Source organism: Manis javanica, chromosome 1 (genome assembly GCF_040802235.1).
Source record: "Manis javanica isolate MJ-LG chromosome 1, MJ_LKY, whole genome shotgun sequence".
NCBI lineage: Eukaryota > Metazoa > Chordata > Mammalia > Pholidota > Manidae > Manis > Manis javanica.
Window position 1 is genome coordinate 104,121,373 of NC_133156.1, and position 21,244 is coordinate 104,142,616.

At 36.6% G+C, this 21,244-nt stretch overlaps 1 protein-coding gene across 1 annotated transcript in view; it reads right to left on the reverse strand.

The window, feature by feature from the left end:
• ZSWIM6 (zinc finger SWIM-type containing 6) overlaps positions 1-21,244 on the reverse strand; it is a 183,676-nt gene that overhangs the window by 68,111 nt on the left and 94,321 nt on the right. The window contains exon 2 of the mRNA XM_017680528.3: positions 3,704-4,060. Coding sequence (XP_017536017.2) covers positions 3,704-4,060 — 357 coding nt within the window. The remainder of the gene's footprint in view (positions 1-3,703; positions 4,061-21,244) is intronic.

Sequence of the window (21,244 nt, forward strand, 5' to 3'; positions counted from 1 at the left end):
TAGCCACGTAAAAGTGCTTTACCTTAGAGAAAAATTAACTCTTCCCAATATTCATGTTCAAAACATCTTTCTCAAGGAAAAATATCCACACACAAAACATGCCAAAAGAGTCCTGCTTTAAAAACAGACTAGAGAATGCTTTACATACAGTTGTTTAGAGGCAGGTGGGCCCATGTTTAGGTCAAGTAACTAAGTGCAAAATATTTTTAATCCCACTCCTACTAAACCATCAACCTAACAGTTAAAATAAGACCCAGCAGGGAGCAGATTTCCCATTTCATCACTTAAGGTCATGGCCTGCTTCCTACACCTCTCTTCTTTCTTACCACTTGTCACTGCAGAGTGCAAGGCAGGAAGGCAGCTCATGTAATTGGCCCATTTCCAGGCTGGGAGCAAATCTGATGATAAATTAAGTGGAGAGAAAGCTGGCAGGATAAACTGCTGAAGTTCACAGCTCTTGTGAAGCTGTTCTCAGACAAAAGTTATTTGAAAATTACATTGAGTCTAAAGCTATCCTGTATTCCATCCTTGATATTTCCTCAGATAGTGTTTTCTTCTAATTTTAGAAACTCTGGAAGAAATGCAATGCCATGTGAACATATTCTCGCATCCAACTTTAGTTTATATTGATTCATTAGTCTCACTATTTCAACACAGAAATGGATGTGAAAAAAGCTTTTAGGTAAGAAATTTGGGGGCTGTTATCCTTCAAAACAGGGAAGACAAATGCAGAACAAACAACTGATTGTTGGTGTGGACCTGTGCTTAAACTAAAACTCAAAGAACAAAGTGACCCTAATGGATTACATAAATTTAGAAAAGTGAAAGAAAAAAAAGAGAATGCATGAAAGTGTGAAGAAATTACATATCCTATTCTTCTGCCTCCACTTAACAATTGAGTAAAGAAGCCGCAAATAGGCTCCTGAGAAATCTCTAAGATGACTGTTTGCAGGCCTGAATTTCCACAAGGCAGCAAGATTGAGACAGATAATATGACAGAGCAGAAGCCTACTTGAAAAGGTCCTTCAGTGCATGTACTTCTGTGGCAGAAAGTTGTTTACAAGGCTGTTATTTAACACTGGCAGACTCTACCAAGTAAAATGCTTTATACATCTTATGATAGCTACTTTAATAAAGCTGAGCCTGATATGGGGAGCACTAGGAGAATTATGGTTATGCAGATTATCCTCTGACATAAAAACCATGTTAGAAGTATCTTATGGCACCAGGAGACTTGTAAAAGAATGTTCACAACAACTGTTTTCAAAACAAGGCCCATTCAACAGTGGAATGGACAAACACTGGTGTTCTCATACCACGAATACTCTTAAGTTGTGCTGCCCAATAAGGTAACACTAGCCACATGTGGCTACTGAGCACTTGCGGTGTGGCTGTAGTGTGGCTTGAGAGGTGTGCGTTAAGTGTAAAACAGACACCAGATTCCAAAGACCTAATAAGAAAAAAAAGGTAAAACATACCAATATTTTTGTTGAATTGGCATTTATGAATATTGTGATATTAATAGGAAGTTTTGATCAATATTTTTAATATATTGAGATAAAATAAAATTAATTTTACTTAGTTCTTTTTCAAGGAGGCTACTAGAATATTTTAAATTACATATGTGACTCCCATCGCACTTCTATTAGACAGTGCTGCTCTACAGCAATGAAACAAACTATAGGTACCTGAGACAATATGGCTACATCTTATAAACATGATTTTGAATGAAAGAAGTCAGATACATAAAGTTTAAAATCAGATAAAACTAAACCAATGTTTAATGATGACAACAAAACACAAACCACCAAGAAAGTGATTACTATAAAAGTCAACCAATAGTTACCATGGGGAGGAGAATGACGCCTGTCACAGGGAGGAGGGATGGGGAACTCTCTCTAGTGCTGAGTGTGGTCAACTTCCTGCCTTACTGGGTCTTTTAGTTAATCTGCACATTCAAATTTTATACACTTCTCTGGATGCATATCTCATAGTTCCACAAGTTTTGAAGAAATGATCTCAAACTTGCTTTCTTTCAACATTTGTATTTGCTATATCAAGTAATGACTTTGAAGAAAACCTAAAAGAGGGTTGAACAACTGACTGGTCCTTTATCGCAAATCAATATAACTAAAGAAATGAAAAAAGGTTAGGCCCTGAGCTGCTTAGTCAAGACTGTGCTTCAGTCTTCAACATATTTTAAATACTTAAAATTTATGTCTAAATGTTTTAAAAGCACAGCAAACTATAATGTAACAGTATTATTTATTTGCTATTAAGTACTATGTGAAATAGGTGGTGGGTGTATTTCTGAAAAGCTGCAAATTCTTTTTTTTTCCTTTTTTTTTTATTGAAGGGTAGTTGACACACAGTATTATATTAGTTTCAGGTGTACAACACAGTGATTTAACATTTATATACATGATAATTCTAGGTACCAGCTATCACCATACCAAGTTGTTACAGTATTTTGACTATATTCCTTATGCTATACATTACATCCCAGTTACTTATTTATTTTACAATTGGAAGTGTGTACTTTTTTTTTTTTTTGTGAGGGCATCTCTCATATTTATTGATCAAATGGTTGTTAACAACAGTAAAATTCTGTATAGGGGGGTCAATGCTCAATGCACAATCATTAATCCACCCCAAGCCTAATTTTCATCAGCCTCCAATCTTCTGAAGCATAATGAACAAGTTCTTACATGGAGAACAAATTCTTACATAGTGAATAAGTTACATGGTGACCATTACAAGGGCAGTCATCACAGAGGCTTTTGGTTTTGATCATGCATTATGAACTATAAATAGTCAGTTCAAATATGAATATTCATTTGATTTTTATACTTGATTTATATGTGGATACAACATTTCTCTCTTTATTATTATTATTTTTAATAAAATGCTGAAGTGGTAGGTAGATACAAGATAAAGGTAGAAAACATAGTTTAGTGTTGTAAGAGAGCAATTGTAGATGATCAGGTGTGTGCCTGTAGACTATGTGTTAATCCAAGCTAGACAAGGGCAATAAAACATCCACGTATGCAGAAGATTTCTCTCAGAACGGGGTGTGTGTGTGTGTGTGTGTGCAAATTCTTATGAGTTAACATATCTGCAATGCACAAAAATAAAGTTGATAAATGTGTGAGACATGTTTAATATATAAAATATTGAAAAGAAACCTATTTTGAGATATCTTATACATGACAGTCATATCTCCAACTCTCTCTAAAGAAGTTCTAATATTTTTCTAGGAATAATTTGTTTTCTCAGTATGAGGCATCCTGTCAGAAGCTTCCTGCCATGGAAAATAAATTTTAAAAGAAAATGAAATAAAATTCTGAGTATGCACAAGTCAGTTTACGTACAACAGCTGACAAGGGTGAATTAAAGAAGTACTTTCTATAACTCATACCTAGTACTTCATGAAATTTCACCAAATGTATAAGTATGAAAGCCAAACTAAATGAGAGCTTTTTCTTAGCACAGAAGGCTTGGTATCTGGCAGAATGTACAAAATACTTCAAAAACATTTCAGGATGTAATGTTTTAGGATGCAAAATTAAACTTTCTATCTCAGCTACCTAAGAACTGTACTAATGACCTAGTTCACATTTAATTCATTTTTATGAGAAGAAATTAATTTATAAATGAAAAGGAATCCAGAGAAGAAATCTATAGAATGAATGTCTGTACTCACCGTGAACTTGGTTGATTTCTGAATTTTGGGAAAGAATTTCATCTGCTAATTTTTGAGCAGTTGGCAAAACTTCTGTGTGGTGCACTGTGATCAAATACTGTACAAACTTTTGTAGTTGGTCTCTATTCATTTGAAAGAGAGTCTCTGAAATGGGAAGATGCAGTTTGACCTGATCTGGCTTGCGGATGCGGTATAAAGACAGTGCCACAACATGGGCACAGTAAAATATGTCCTTGTTTCCACAGCTGCAGGTCACTGAGGTAATCTTGCAACGATCAAAACTGATGGCCACGTTGCAAACAGTTTCTGGCTCCGACTGTATTGCAGGTTCTGTCACTGTGCCACTCAAGTGGAAGCCTACGTAAAAGAAAAGGAGAAGAGCGTTTAGCTTCTGCACTGAGATGCTATGAAATACTCTTAATTCTTTGAAACATATAGTACTTGATAGCATCAAGAAAAAAAGACAACAGCTTTTATTTTCAAGTAAAAACATTCAGGCCACTCAAACTTGCTCCCTCCCCTTACAGGTAAAAATAAATGGTATTTGCTGAAGTGTTTTCCACAGCCATATAAAATCCTAACTGCAGCATGCCACCTTCACACCTACAGGAAATTGTTTGAACCCAGCACTGATAAGCCATCATCACTGTCCATACTCTCTGTCTGGTACACCTGACAAAAAAAAAAAATCAGTGGTTGTCTTCCTTCTTCTAACTTCTTCAAGTACAGTAAACTAGCTAAGCTTTCTTCTTAACAAATTCCCCCCTTCTATCCACCTTTATTCCACGTAGCCACTACTACAACCAACCAACCAACCAACACTGCAACTCTAAGGGGCCCCTTTCACAAGCACTGGCCAGAGGAGTGTTTTTATTTAGTAATTCTTTTCATAACACACGTAAGATATGCGCCATACAACAATGTCTGTGAGCAGTGTCTGCTGGTGGAACTGCAAAGTCCACTGAATCTCACACATACCGCAGTTTAATTAACTCACAATGACTATTTTCTTTCATATCATTCGGAGTAAAGCTGACACAGATGTAAGGCTGTTGAACACACACACACACGAGCACACAAAATCACCAAGTGGCAAGGGGCCTTAGAAGCCTGGCAGCTTACACTCAGGACCACACAGGAATCCCCCACACCCTCCCAGACCAAGAGCCATTTGGCTACTGCTTATAAAAATCCAGAGATGAGACTCACCCCACACAGGCAACAATTCCTCTTAGATAACTCCAGCTACAGCTTGTAACCAGCTGAGAACTGCATCCCACCACCACTGTCCCCAGTCATTCCTGGCCTGTTTGGCCAAAAGACAAATCCTCCTCGCTCTTTTCCCCTAAATATGTAGGAAGGTTATCCTGAATTTTTTCTGGCACACCCATTCAGTTCTACCTTCCCTCTCTGAAAGCCACATTCACAGGCAAGGGATAAACCTTAAGGGGATTCTTCTGGTATTTTCCAGGACACAGATTTACCTCAGAATTTAGAGTGCCTGATAGAAATTTGAATACTATAAAATGAAGCCTTTTATAGTATCTCAGCGTTCCACTATCTATGCTACTCGAATAAAATTCATTGAGCAGACCACTATTTCCTCGGGCTCCCCTTCATCCACAAGGGAAAGGATCTTTACCAGGTGGGAACTCTGGGTGGGGGTGCTGCATATGGAGCTGCAGAGGTGTGACACAGAATGGCAGCCAGATGAGGCCTAGTGTTCACATGTGGGGCACCTGTCTGTCTCACTACTTAGGATCTCCTCCAAGGGAGGAGAATCAGGCCAGAGAGGTGGAAGAAACTCTATATTTGCCTTATAAAAAAAATCCTTCAGAGTAATATAACTTCATCTTGATAATTTATATCAGGCACACAAAGAGAAAAGTGTTGTTATAATTTTTACCTAATTTAATCAATTTAAAATAGCATTTTGTAAAAACAAGTTACCATTATTGCTTCACAGTAAGAAATGTTGAGAATTATAATATGATAACCTTTGATACTCTTCCTCAGAGATTATCCCTGTTTCAGAATGGCTATTCCAGTCTCCTTTTTCTCTTTTGGTTAAGAAGTCTTTCGGAAAGCCACAATTAAAGAAAAGATATAGTAAATGTGATATTTAAAAAAAAATTTAATGTGTATTCCCATGTAGAAAGTCACATAACAAGTAAACACTTCAAGAAAATTTCAAAAATTAACAATAACAAGGGCAGTTTTATCTTCCTATATACCAGATGCATTATAAGCTTACAATAATTAAAATCCATGGGACAGGCACAGAGAAAGACAAAAAAAACAAAAATCAATGGGTCCTGAGAGAGTCCAGAAAGTTGCCTAGTATATTCTGTACATTTAGTGCAAGGGATCTCGATGTTTTCCACCTGTCACATACACATATGTAAAAAGGAAGCAGTTATCACTGATAGGAAAATAGTCATGATGAAATGATGGTTTTTGAAATCAATCTCTCCCAACTTAACACTATCACATTTCTCCTTATCCACCAAGTCAACATATTTGTTTCTCCATGGAAGTGATTATTGGAGAACTCCAATCACAGGCAAAGCGAGACAATCAGGATCTGAAGTGAGTTCAGACTAGCTAGTATTTAGCCTGTAAGGCTAATACAGCATAACAGGTGCTTTGAAGGAGACAAACCTAACTATCAAAGAGGCACTTAGGAAAAGTGATGAAGTCCTCAAACAGTTTTGCAAAAATGACTTTTTTTATTCATCTGACCTATTTAAGTCAGAAGGAAGTAAACTATATTGAATGTTGATATCACATAATTATGCTGGGGGGAAAACCCACATATTATCCAGTTTCGTTACACTGAATATTTACAGTTTGTTAAGTTTTTTTCTTAAGCAAATTATCAAGTATTGTGAACACCAAAACAATTTAATTCAATAGACATGTAACAGCACAAATAAACATACACATGTCTTTGAGAGCGCACTTCATTAATCTGATATTAAAGATGAAAGTGTTTCATGAATGTTCATTTTCCATGCAATTCAAGATTATCTTTCAAGTACCCAAACAAACTCCTTTAAAAAGTCCAACTATTTTTGTTGGAAATATTTCTAAATGCCGTTACGTTCTACCCTGCCACCTGAATCGGTTAACCATTCATGGTGCTACCAATCAAGTGGGGCAACTCTTTCTTAGAATAGGTAACTACAGGTGACAGTGCTTTTTAAGTGGGCTCTTCTGTTACTTTTCTCCACTACCCACTATCACGAAGAATCCTCTCCTATACTGACAGCTCTTTCCATAGAAAATTCTTTGCTCTCAGGTCAGCTGCACGTCTAATTTGGCTAGTTTTGCAGCAGTTATTTAATACTCAGAGGCCTATTTGTTTTGGGTGGTTCCCTTCCCTTTACTTTTAGGTTGGCTAATGGTGCTAGAGGTGAACGGCTTTACTTCAAATACAGAAAAATTACATACACTCACACAAAGGACGGCTGGTACATTACTTTTTCAGACTAAGCAATACTGAGGGTCAATATATAGGAATTCCATCAAGCCTCACTTCAGGATTGTGCAGTCATGTATTTTGGCCTCTCCAGTTTAGGAAACCTTTGAAATGTCACCAGCTCACTCTCTGTGGGTCCTAAATCACACCAGAGCATACACAGGAGAAGCAAGGATAATATTCTTCCCTCAACAGTCTCTAGAGGATATGATATCCTTCCCCTACTCCTCCTCTCCATTCCCAGCTGGTCTTCTTTCTTAGGTACTGGATGACTGAGAGCAAAGTAACATTCTTGAGAATAGAATTTTGCTTTTTTGGAGCTCTTACAAAACCTCATGAACAGCTGTTTTAGGGCTGTAGATGCAAAAATCTCCTTCTGGGAGAGTTACCTATTCTCTATGACAGAACTGAGGGTACAAAAGGGGCAATCCAGCACTCTACGGTAAAAGATGGATAATTAACTTTTATTTCCAAAGGACTAATGCTGAAGAAATTACGTAAACTTTTTCTTGTAAATATGCTTATTTGACTTTAAAAAGCATAACCTGCCTAAAATAGTTAATCCCATAAGAGCAAACTTCACAGGGCAAACTATTTTATCATTGTGCCACCACAGAGCCCTATAAAACATTAGTATTCACATTCTCAAGCTTCAGGAGCTGAAGAAAAAGTAAAAACCAAGGCATAGTTGTTGTACACGCTGTGGTAACAGACTTTGATTACCATCAGGATCTGTCACCTAAATGCTGTGTGCTCAGGACATGTTATTTAACCTCTCTGAGTCTTGCTCTACTCATGCAAAATGTTGCTAGAAATACGGCCTAGGGTTGTTCTGGGAATTAAAATGAAATAACATATGTAAAGCATCTGGCACATAGTAAAAGTGCTCATTAAATTTTATTTCCTTTTCCTTCCCTTCCCAGCTGGTGAAACAGGGGAGAGGTGTTGGATATATTCCCTTTGTCCACAACACTTTTTTTCCTATGCTACTGGAATCTTGTGGGGAGAGGGGTTTCACTCGTGAAGTGGCTTGGAAAATAAGCATGGCCACTGAGAATGTCCGAGGTCAGTGGGTCAGGCAACACTAGAAGGATCACAGCTGTTTGAAAACAAAACCAAAAACTTCAGTCACTTATATCTTTGCTCAATCTAGCATTCTCTCCCTATTTTCCTCTTCAGATCCCTCCAAGTTCTGCCAATACACAAGCAGTTTAATTTGGTGAATATGTCACCTTCATACACAAACCAAAAAAATATTATGGGAGAGGTTTTTGTTTTTGTTTTCATTTTAGTAACCATACATATTTCTAAAATGTTACAATGCACAGATTCTCCAAGTGTGGTCTAGAGACACACAGAGGTCCCCAAGACCCTTTCGGGGACCCACAACGTCCAAACTTTTTCATAATTATACCTAGACATCGACCTTTTAAATTTTCTCTCCTGAGCATACATTTCATTTTCCAGAGGATACAGGATATGTCACAACAGACTGAACATGAAGAAGATAGAAAAAACAACTCTCTTCTGTAAAGACAAACATTTACAGAGGTCTTCAAAAATGTTAAACAATGCCATCTTTTCCATGAAAATATTTAGTGTTTGGGGAACTACAGCTATTATGATAAGGGTATGTTATTTATGTTAATGACTTTATTATTTATTACTCTCATTTAATAAATACATATTTCAATTTTTCTCTGCTTTAATTTCAAGCACAGTAAGTGTCAATAGTTATAATCCTCATAGGTAACGGATGGTGGGGTCCTCAATACTTCAGAGTGAGATCATAAAGATGAAGAACTGCTATTTAATGTACTGATGAGGAATGGAAGAAATAACTCCTCCAAATCATCTCTGCTGTGGCATAATTTGCACTAGGATCTTTCAGGAGGTCAGCAGTTATTAAGAATCAGCAGACAAACACTGAAGGGGCAAGTTTCTCATACATCAGCACATACATATTCACACAGTCTATACTAATTTCATATTGAGGATTAATTCAGGTTTCTAGAAAGTATTTAGTTCCTGATACTCTAAAATAACTTTGAAAGCTTATTTTCCATACCTAAAGTTAAATTTTAGTTGCATTTTTAAAGAGCACAAGGAGACCCATGACAGCAAACTAAAAAGACAACTGTTTTAACATACATAAAGGATTTTCTAGAGTGGCTATTTTGTGCATATATACGTATATATGTGTATTCCATTAATTGAAAAATGGTTACAAACTCAAAGCATCAGAAAATCTCTAAGCTAAAATAAACTGGTAGGCATAAAATACACACTAAAAACTACTTCTTTTCAGGGCACATACTTTTCAGAAAAATATGCACCCCATGCCATGAGGCACTCAAGTAACATATTCTTTGCTGAAAAAGAATTTAACAGAAGCACTGGTGTAGTACTTAACAAATACATCTTTCACCCTTTTCCTAAATAAAAAGAACCCCTAGGGAAATTAAAGACAGAAACCAAGGCAATGTAATGTTATGGATGAAAGAGTGGCAAGGGTTGTGAGACTTTTTTGTATTTTTATAAATCTAAGTCTAAAAAATGCAAAAGTGTTAACATTTAACACTCTTGTAACAAAATATTAATTGGTTAACTAAACCCACTACATTGGCTAAATGTATAATAACCAATACCTGATTCTTTATGTCCCTGGTAAACTAAATGAATCATTACCCCCCAAAAAACTTTCACCTTCCTAACTCTGAGAGCTACTGCACACAATCCAATATGTCATATCACAATTATCAATTTTAAAATAAAAGTTTTAATTCAAATGAAGCACAATTTCCAACTCAGCAGTATGAATACAATAAGGGCCTCTTGTGGAGGCAATAAACTCAACTAAAAAATCAACTTGTCTAAAATATGATATTCCTTCTTCAGCTACATAATTTTCTCAAAGGGAAATCCTAAATTAAAGAGACTGCATTCTCTGAGCTGGCTAATTAAATCCTCTAGCCCTAATTCCTAATACTAAGCTTAAACAGTTTATAGAAAAACATTAGTTTTTGCTGGCAATCACTAATGAAACTGTTTCCTTCTTTCAAAAAATTATTTTTAAAAGGAAAAGCTTTATTTTTAAGTCCACCTTAAAAATGCCTATTTGGAATAGAAGCACTCCTGCACTTCATTAATATTTGAAAGAAAGACAATGGGAAATTAATGCAAAGAGCAGACTGTAAACCACGGCACACCATATAAACAACATAAAAATTTACGGAGCATGCATTGGATGGGCCCAACCAAGAGTTCCCAGAGGCATTCTTGTTTAGTATCATTTTTTTCTCATTAATGTATATTCTTGCACCATTTCATACAAGGATCCATATGATCAGAATAACCGTGTTACATATGAATGGCATTAGCTATTTACAAATTATTTCTTAAGAAAAGACACTTATTCACTAATTTAGTTCTCTGCAATCATCACCTAGAAGCATTAGTTTAAGGGGAATGAATGCCCTTAATTAAAAAAAAAAATTACATCACTCTGCGTCATCCTAAATATTGAAGTGCATAAGGGTTCCCCACCACCACCATTACCATGAGTAGTTTTCCAGAGTGTATTTCTGTATTTGAACATGAATATTTGAGGGGAGCAACCATTGCCTAAACTCAGATTCTAGGTGGGTAGCCAAGGCAGGTGATAAACACCTTAAGTAGCATCTGAGTTATCTGTGCTATCTGTGCAAGTGTAAAGTCACAAGGTGCTTAGGAATTTAAATTATTTGCCCCAATCTTTTAAATTCCACTTTTTCTGATGCTGCCCTTGTCTAATACAAGCAAAGCAGTTTCTTCGGCCTTCTCCCTTTCGCAAGGCCAGATAACCAGGCTCCCCACCTGTCCACACGGCCCCCTCCGCCACCCCTACAGCAGTGCTCACTTGGTTTCTCACCTGGCTCCCCAACTTCTGAAATGCAGATTCAGTTTATAGAACATTTTGGTGCCCAAAGACCAACTCTTTGCACCTTTACACACCTTTGCCTTACTTCCCAGGACCCAGGTCTGAATGGGGGAGGGGGCAGAAAAATCTTTTTACCTGTTTATTTCCTGTTGTTGTTTACAGCCAAAGAACCTTCAGAAATGCCCAGCTGTTTGCTTTAGGGCCAGAGGTGATGGAGTTTCTGTTTACCAAAGCCAAGAGGTAAGGAGAAAAGTGTGCTCAGACCCAGAAGGGGAGAATGCAGGCCTCAGGAATCAGATTCCTCCATCCACATCCCAAAGCTCCAGCTGGAATCCTCAGTGCCCATATGAGCTCCCACATTTTGGCCCTAACTGATTCCTAATGCCTTACCCCATGTCCAGGCTCTGATACTCTTGAATCTCACATAGGCATCATATTTCCCTTCTTACAGGCAAAGAGGTTCTCTCAGAGAGGGAGCAACAGAACACACTGGATAAGGAACTGATAGGAACATGGGTTTTCTACAATCCAAATGATAAACTTGCACAAATCATCTTTCCACAGCAACACATAAATGACTGAGAGGATGAAAGGAGGCAAATCAACAGATCCAGACAGTTAACACTGCTAAGGTTTAGGACCCTTGGAGGCAGGGCACTGTTCATCTCTGTAGCCCAAGGATCCAGCAACAGCTCTTAGAATAGGCCAAGCCCTTGTAACATGCCAAATGAAGGAACTCATGGGACTCTTCCAAGTGATGCTCACCCTGTATTGTAGAAGTCACAAATAACTACATGCTTTGGCCTCAAGCCCAGAATACTTTAAACTTAAGACTACTTCTCAGAGTCCACTCCTCTCTTACACTGTAAGTGTAAGAAGCAAAGGTCTAATCTGAGACAGCAGAGGTCTGTGGCTTCTCCAATGCAAAGGATTGTCCTGGAGGAAACACTCAAGAAGCAGTTGTGAGATGAAAGAATGCACAAACTCTCTCATATTCTTGGTTTGTGGAACATACAGATTGGTGCTTGTCTGACTGGAACGTGCTTCAGCATCACCTGGAGGGCTTGTTATACCACAGATTGCTGGGACTTGCGGCATCACCCAGGTGGCCACTGCTGCTGGTCCAGGGAACCACGGACTTAGGTGATTAGAATTACAACCTAAACAAGGCTTTTCTAGTCAGACATACTTAAGCAAACATAGTAAATAGAACAGTGAAGAACATATGCCTTGTGATAAAGAATGTATATAACTTATAGCTTATTAAGTAACCTAAATGCTCCCCAGTCCAAGAAATTCAATATGAAATTAGTTTGAGCATTAAGAAAAATGAAATTTTTTTATAATAACAAAGATGTATTACTATAATTGTTAATACTTATAGATATATCATCCTAAGACCTTTATTAAAAATCTAAATTAAAAATTAAAAAATGATTAATCAGAGAGTATTTATTTTACAAAGAGATTGTTTTACAATGTCCCATGGGATTCCTCATAATTGGAAGGTTCTTTGTGTATTGAAAACAATCCAATTAATGAAAAAATATATTGGTAACTATTTTAATACCATATGTTTTCCTAAGGCAAAGTGTACCCTATATAAGGTCAGAGGCAACAGAATATGCAGGGTAACACAAGATGAGGGAGGACTGAGAGAGAATTAGAACCTTCTAAAAACAAGATCAGTTTTCCTTCCCACTCCTATACTTCTCATCTAAATGACCTTGGGAAGTAACTTAGCTTTGATATTCCCATCTAGAAAACGAAATTAATAATACCTATCTTGCAGGACTGCTGTAAGGAGTAAACCTCACAATGTATGTAATCCACAAGGAATGCTCCTATTACGGAATGCTGGCTTGGCTATCACCATAATTGTAATAGAAATGTCACATGCTCTTGGAAGCTTGGCATTTGCAACATGAGCACTAAAACCCTACTGCGAGTGTACAGGCTGTTGGATGCCCAGCTCCCAAAAGCATGTGGCATTTCATTACAGTAATAGACAGGGGTTTCTTGTTATTGCAGTAATTCTATTCTATATTCATATGCCCAAATTAACAGAACTGTCATTTTTTTATTTGTTCCTATTTTTCATAGCACATTCTTAAAATGTGGTTTGATTCCAAATAGAGAGGAAAGGGACTTCTAAGACTTTTAAGACTTCATTTTGCCTCAAAATAACTTTATTTCAACAAGTAAGCCATTTTTCACTCCCACCTTTGGAGATCTCTACTAAAATGTGTAACAGCTGTATTATCCCTAATGTTTGCCTTCCATGTCAACTTATATGAAGTTGTTTTATAGTTCAAGTTCATCCTGTCTCTCAATTGACCTACTGAAAGTTATACAACAATAAAGAAACTTGCAGGTCTTATTGTGGAAGAAGTGACCACAGCTTTTCACTTTTGGTAATTTATGGCCTGACAAGCAGAGTGAAGTCAGAACTCCCTAACTCTCCAACAATTCCAAGGAACCCCAGCCCTGCTAGGGCTGTACCATCATTTTCCTGTCTGAGGAGAACCAGCTGCGAAGACATCGTCTTTGCTCTATCTATATGTCTTTAAGAACAGTGAGTGGATGTAGTTACACCTTGTCTACATGGTACACTTTTTTCTTCAGTACAAAGAGACAGAAGCAAAGAGACAGTTCATCTGTTCAAAATGTGGATGAAACTAAGACATTCTTGCCCATATCTGGGAGCAGTGTGTGATTAAGATGATAATTTCATTTTCCTTGTTTTGGTTGGTGTGGGGGAAGTATTTTTTCTAAAATTTCTACAATGAACACATATTATACGAAAAAAGTGCTTTCACTAAAAATCGAAAAATTTCTCAAGGTCTTCGTGAGTAAAAAATCTGCCACATAAATGAGGTCCAGCTCATGTTCTGGGAGCCTGGCAATGACCCCACACCAAGTGCACACTGAAGGTCTCACTGCTGCTTTGCCCACTAATCTGTCCCCAGGCTCTCCTTAACCCATGGATGTTCAACTTTCCTATGGCTCAGCCACACTCCAGAGGAAAAGATGGATTATAGCACTCAAGGCAAAGAGACCTGGGTTTCTGGTTCTATTTCAACAATTATCTAATGTTAGCCCAGTGGGCAAGTTGCTTACAATTTCTTGTCCCTCTTCTTTTCTCATGTATTAATAAGAGAGACAGATTATATTATATGATTTCTAAAAAATTATGGAGGTAGGCAGCAATAATGGAGAGACCTGTGACAAGACGAAGGATGGTAGTTGCCACGCTCACACAGAACCTTTGACCTGCCCTGGCTGCCACAGAGTTGAAACAATGGTCATCTCAAAGAACTTGGAAGCTTTGGCTTAGAGTAGAGGTAAGAAAAAGGATAAATACTGCTACAGCTGCAGTCACATATATGTCACTGGTATATGGGGAGAATTTCTTAGCTTTAAAATTCAATATAAAAGCAAGTAAACATCTACATAACATAATTTTAGCCATCTGCCTATAACTGAGATTCTTAAGGCATGATATCTTTTTGCTATGTTATTTAAAATCTAAATCTAATCTAAAACAATCTCATCATATAAATACAGCTGAACTTTATGCAAAATGTACAAAATATAGAATACTATAGAAACATAAAAAATAAATCCCATTAAAAATGAAATGAAATAAAATGAATGAATCATATCTTGTCTGCCTCCACCACCTAAAGGCTGTACTCCTTCCCCTGACGCCTCCTAACTTGCTAACAGTTGATGTACTCGTCTCCAAGGCTTCATCCATCAACACCACAAGGATTCCAGTTCTGAGAAGGCACTGGGTCTGAACAAAGGATAACTAAGAAGTCAGATCAGAGCTGAATTCAGAAATAAATAAGAAAACAGAGTATAGATCCCCATTTCCCAAACTGTACTCTATTTATGTTAACAGGTATTTATCAAAAGGGGGGAAAGAGTTCCCTAAAGTCATATAGGTTTAGATTGTTTCATCCAGCACCAACCTTCTGGATATTCAGAATGCACCTCAGAATGGCAAGAGCTCTAAACTCATACTACAAAGGGACTCCTGTTGAACTTTACTTACTAGCATTTTAAAGAAGAATGGTAGTAAAAGGTCTAGAACAGCTAAGGAAATGAAAAAGAAAACACGGCTCAAGATGAACAGTAGAGTTGATAAAACAGAAGGCTCGATGGAGAGTTTAGAAATCATAAATCAGCATGAACCAATTGACAGGTTTTTACGACTTCTTCCAGGAGTTTAAGCCAACCTTAACAAGTATGGCTTAAAGGCTGGAGATGCCCCATCATCAATATTCCCACCTACCATGAAAGAAACAAGTATTTATTGGGAAAAGGATGCCTGTTGCTGGAAATCAATCTTCTTATAATGCAATACAAAAGGAAGCCCACCAATGTTGTATGTACACCACATTATATTTAAAAGTTCATCCGACATTCTCTCAACTAGAAATATCCATAAGTATTTAATTAACCAGAGTTTCACACAGTTTACCAATAGTGGTCAAGTAAAGTGGTTACAATATTTTACCTACCAAACCCTCAAAACATGAGTGGCTTAGCTCAAATATCTCTCTGAGGGCCTGACAGAATCTAACATGCAAATCCTGCATTAGAGTTTATTCCATAATGCAAAGAAACAGTTATGTGATGTCCTATAAAAGAGTGACTGTTAAGATCCCAGTGACACTCAGAACTACATACAACAGTACTTGGCACATGACAAATGCTCAGTATTTATTGGGTGACCAAATAAATGAATGAATGAAAAAGTAAACTTTTTTTTAGTAGGCAGTTTAAATGAAATCTGAAGATTCTACCAAATTGCTCTAGTGTGAGAAGCAAGATGGTGAAATTTGAAAACAAATTATCTAAGTGCCTTACCCAGGAAGGACATGTGAAGTAGTAATCAGTGAGAATTAAACTCTTATTATAAATATAACCCTGTGTGTGACTTTCTTAAAATTTCACTCAAGTGCCACTAGTAATACATACATGCTACTTTAAATAACAATTTGATTTTATTTCTTCTGAAAGAAGTCTTTATAATGTAAATGAAGAGATATATTCCACTTCTGCCTAGGAGAGCATTTCTGTTGGGTGTGGTGATGGTTAACATTATACAAAGAGTCAGGAAAATGCAGGTATTGGCCCAGGCTCTAATCACAATTTTCTTTCCAGTATCAAATAGTTGTCAAATAAAGCTGCTTATAAATAATGATGATCTGATGTTACCAAACTTTAGAATTTAAATTTTTAAGAATAATTTAAAATAGATAAGAGAACTCCAATGCCAAATTTTTTACTACTGTTCATTTTAAACAAGAAATATAAACCTAAATGGCTTCAAATGTGCAAGAGTGCTAATTAAGCAATTATGTACACAGTGGCTTAATATATTTTAGAATCAAAATAATGTGTCTGAGGACTGACTGTCAGTACAATGGAATGAGAACTGACCCAGGAAAAAGACTTGAGTTTTAATCCCAGCTCTGCTACTTTAACTAACTGTTTGACCTCGAGTCTTTGGCCTCATTTTCATACATGCAAAAGGAGGCTAAAGGACTAGATCGGTGGTCCCTTACCTTCTTTCTATTTTTGAGGTGGGAGGTGGGGGGAAGGGGTGGTCATAGATCCCTTGAGAACCTGAAAAAGGGCAATAGATGCTCTTCCTAAATGTCTATATCATCATGCAGAGTATTTCAGAGCTCTGGATCTGTTATTCTATTCATACTCAGGTTAAGGGCATTCTTGTAGATCTCTCCATAGATCCTCAAACTCTAAACTTTTAGCAAGTCAAAAGCAACCAAAATATATATACTAATATTTAAAATATGTGATGAAAACCTAGACTTTTGTCTCAAATGCTTCTTCTTTGGTTTATAATGGACTTTCAAGACTGTACTTAAGAGTTAACTTAATTGTATTTAAATTTTCTTCAGTTTATTTCTAAGATGTTTACAGGCAACTGGAATAGCTACCCAAGTATCTACACATTTGGAGGCAACAATACCTACCCACATTTAAGAGAGTACATTATCCATTCTTCAGAAAAGGGAACTTATTTACATATTGCCCACATAATACTGAGCATCAAATGATGAAACAAGAGTAACTCTAGAATAGGTTTTAATGGGAATTAAAAGAGGAAAAATAATGAGAAATAACTGGCAACCCATATATGATCCAATGACTGATTACTACTGCTTAATAAAACTAAAATCACATATAAATTAAATGCAGACAAAAATACAGTACTTCAACAACAGAAGAGATAAATCAGAAGATAGAGGGTCTACTTCTTTAATCAGAGTTGTTAGACTTATAAAAGCTGCTTAATTGCTTAAAATATAAATATATTGGATATACTGCCAGGAAAATTCCACAGTTTAAAATACAAACAAAAAACCCTGAGAAATGAGTTATGTGGCTATTTTTCACAGGCTCTGGAATTTTGAGGAAAAGACAAATGGCCATACATTTGTAAATGACACACATTAGCTTAGCAAATGTTTCATCATAGTTCAAACTAATTTCTTTGGCAGAATATGAATGACTGCTATTTGAAATTGAAAAAAAATTGCATCTTTTACATGGAAAGGTAGTTAGAAATTGGAAAAGATTTAATCTCTAAAGGAATCTGTTTTCCTGCTTCAGAAACGTACAAATGTTAGGATTGTAAAATAGAGAAGAGTGAAGACATGATAAATGACAGCTACAGCAGCATCTTTTACTAATCCAACTGGTCCTTCTCTTTCATTTCTGTCCCTTTACTAACATGTTTTTTCAAATGACTTGCATACTTTAAACCTGTGAACACATTGTACCTTGCCTCATTCCCTCATTCTTCGCTCCACTCTGAAAAGGTAAGAGAATCTTTTCTGTGGCAGCTATATTCCTCAGCAACTCCAAACTCTACCTTTTATGAACTAACTGGGGATGTCTACATTTACTCTGAGCCAAGAATAAAGTTTTTTCCTTTGGGGGCAGCTGTGTAAGTCTATCAGCACAAGTCTAGCTTGCAAATTTTTTTTACATATCAAAATACAGCATTTTGGTAAACAGGAAAATGAAATATTTAGGCATGCCAGAGAAATACCAGCCTTAAAATATTTTCTAGAAAATGAAGGAATCCCACTTCATTCTTTTTGATGATTCTCTCTCAAATTTTGTTTTTTTATATACTATGGAAGTATATAAAAACTGTATTTACACATTCTTTTTTAAAATGCTGATTCATTAAATCTTTCTGAGAAACTGTTCTCCTGGTATAACATTCATAGTAATTAATGTTTAAGGGAGAAAATCAGAAATGAAAGGTATTCAATAACTTAACTAAGGTAGCATTATCAGATTAATGGAGGATCTGGTTTTCGAAAATGTTCATGACCTCACTAGAACAGTAGTACTGTAAGCTCAAAAACTTTCACTTAATCATTCTTAACAACAAAATGTTCAGCCTGAAAAGCTGAGAGGTTTATTCCTGAAACCAGCTTATTCATTTTAGCAGGTTGATGGGTTTCAAAATCTTCCAAAGATCAAATCTTTAAAAAATGCATCAACACCTTCCTAAGTTGCTGTACAGTATCAAGAAATCTAATTTAACACTGCTTGATGGCCCAAGGTCATCATTATTATGAATATTTACTGTACTATGAACTCCCAGTAAGGCCTTCATGGCCTCTGTCAGCCAGGTTAGTGGCCCTTTAGCTCAGAGCTTTCCACTGCCCTAAGTGGCCTGTCCACCAGGTGGGCTCTTTTTCCTCTATCCTTCCTTGCAGAAGTACAATACCTCTTCTCATACTGACATTTTACTTAATAGTTGCATCCCCTCTAATTCTTTTAAAATGCTGATTTATATCTTCTAGGAGTTCATGAGACTGTGTATAAATAAGACTAAATGAGGTCTCAGCACAGCATGCGGTTTTCTTCTATGAGGTCATTGCTTAAGCTTCAGTCTGGGGATAAAGGTGGATTTAGCTCAGCAGTTTCAGGGGCCCTTCTTCTGTCCTTGCTGCACCGTCCTATATCCCAGAAAGAAAACAGAGAAAATGAACATACTACTTTTCAAGTTTGCCACAAAAATGCCATGAATTCAAAAGATAAATTCTAAAATTACTTCTATTAGAAATACGTAATGTAGTAATATGTCTGATTACTTTAATCACCATTACCCATATTAACAAGGAAAAGTGAACTTTTGTACCTATCACCATATGACCTCAGGAAACACGTCACAAAATCTAAACCATAAAGATCCTTTAGACCTCTTTAAGGTAAATTCCTAATTTGAAGATTAAAAGGATTTTAAGCATTTTTCGTGTGAAGGGAAAGGGTAGGAGGACCCTGGAGATGGATTTGCACATACACACCAGGAGACATGTGAAATAATGTTAAAAGCAGCATTGTAATATAAAATTGGAAAATTGGTAGTCCAAATAGTGTCAGCAGATTGAATAAGTTGTGACATACTCAATACAGAATATTATGTGAAAATGAATGAATTACAACCTGTATTTATGAGCTTGGTTGGTTGGTTGTTTTTTAGATGTATGTTTTTAGATGTATGTGGATACATGCAAGATCTTATGGTCTTTGTCGTTCTCTGCCTGACTTACATCACTTAGCGTAATACCCTCAAGGTCAATCCATGTTGTCATAAATGACAAGATTTCATTCTTTTTTATGCCTGAATAATACACCATTGTATACGTATAAAACCACCGTTCCTTTATCCATTTACACACTGATACTTACGTTGTTTCCATACCTTGATCACTGAGATAGTGCTACAATGAACAAAGGCATGTATATGTCTTTTTAAGTTAGTGTCTTCATTTCCTTTGGATAAATATCCAAAAGGAATTGCTGGATGATGTGGCCATTCTATTTCTAGTTTTTTGAGACACTTCCATATTCTTTCCATAACAGCTGCTACACCAATTTTCATTCCCACCCAACATGCACCAGGTTTCCTTTTTTTTCTCCACATCCTTGCCAATTTGTTTCTCATCTTTGTGGTTTTGATTAGCATTTCCCTGGTGATTAGTGATGTGGAGCATCTTTTCATGTACCAGGTGACCATCTATAGGTCTTCAGGAAAATGCCTACCTAGATCTTCTGCCCATTTTCTAGTTGGATTGTTTAGTGTTACTGAGTTACATGAGTTATTTATACAGTTTGATATTAACCATTACCAGATACATGACTTCCAAGTATTTTTCTACCATCAGTAGGCTGCCTTTTTATTTTGTTGATGCTGTCCTCCTTTTCTGTGCAGAAGCTTTTTAGTTTGATGTGGTTCCACTTGCTTACTTTTACACTAGTTACCTTTGCTTTTGGAGTCATCACCCAGACCTATGTTAAGGAGATTACTGCCTACGTTTTCTTCTAGTTTTATGGTTTCAGGTCTAAATATTAAAACTGTTAGCCTATTTTGAGTTAATTTTTGTGTATGGTGTGTAAAATAGGGGTTATTTCATTCTTCTGCACATGGCTGTCCAGTTTTCCCAACACCATTTACTGAAGAGACTATCCTTTCTCCATTGTGTATTCTTGGCTCCTCTGTAGCAAATTAATCGAGCACATACGTGTGGGTTTATTTGTGGGCTGTCTATTCTGTTCCACTGATCTGTGTGTCTGTTTTTATGTCAATTCCATACTGTTTTGATTGTTATATCTTTGTATTATAGTTTGAAAACAGGGCACGTGATGCCTCCAGCTTTATTTTTCTTTCTCCAAGTTGCTTTGGGTTATTTTGTGGTTCATATTTTAGGACTGCTTGTTTTATTTCTAGGAAAAATGCAATCACATCTGCTTTGATGTGTCTCAAAATACAATACTTTAGAGGGAAAAAACTGAACTAAAACTGTAACTTGAAAAAGAGCAAGTTACAGTAATATAAAGGCACAGGCAGGATATTAAATGGAAAATTATTTTCATAAATAAAAGCAAGGAAGCAACTAATACAAACCTCAGGGTGCTAGTAACTTCTGTAGGGGGTGGGAAGTGAAGTAATGGTGTCCAGAAGGGCACACAAAGGGCACCAGAGGTACCAGTAGTGTTTATTCTTAAGGTGAATAGTGGGTACACAGATGTATTGTTTTGCTTCATGACTCACACATATGTTGTAAGTATTCTATATCTT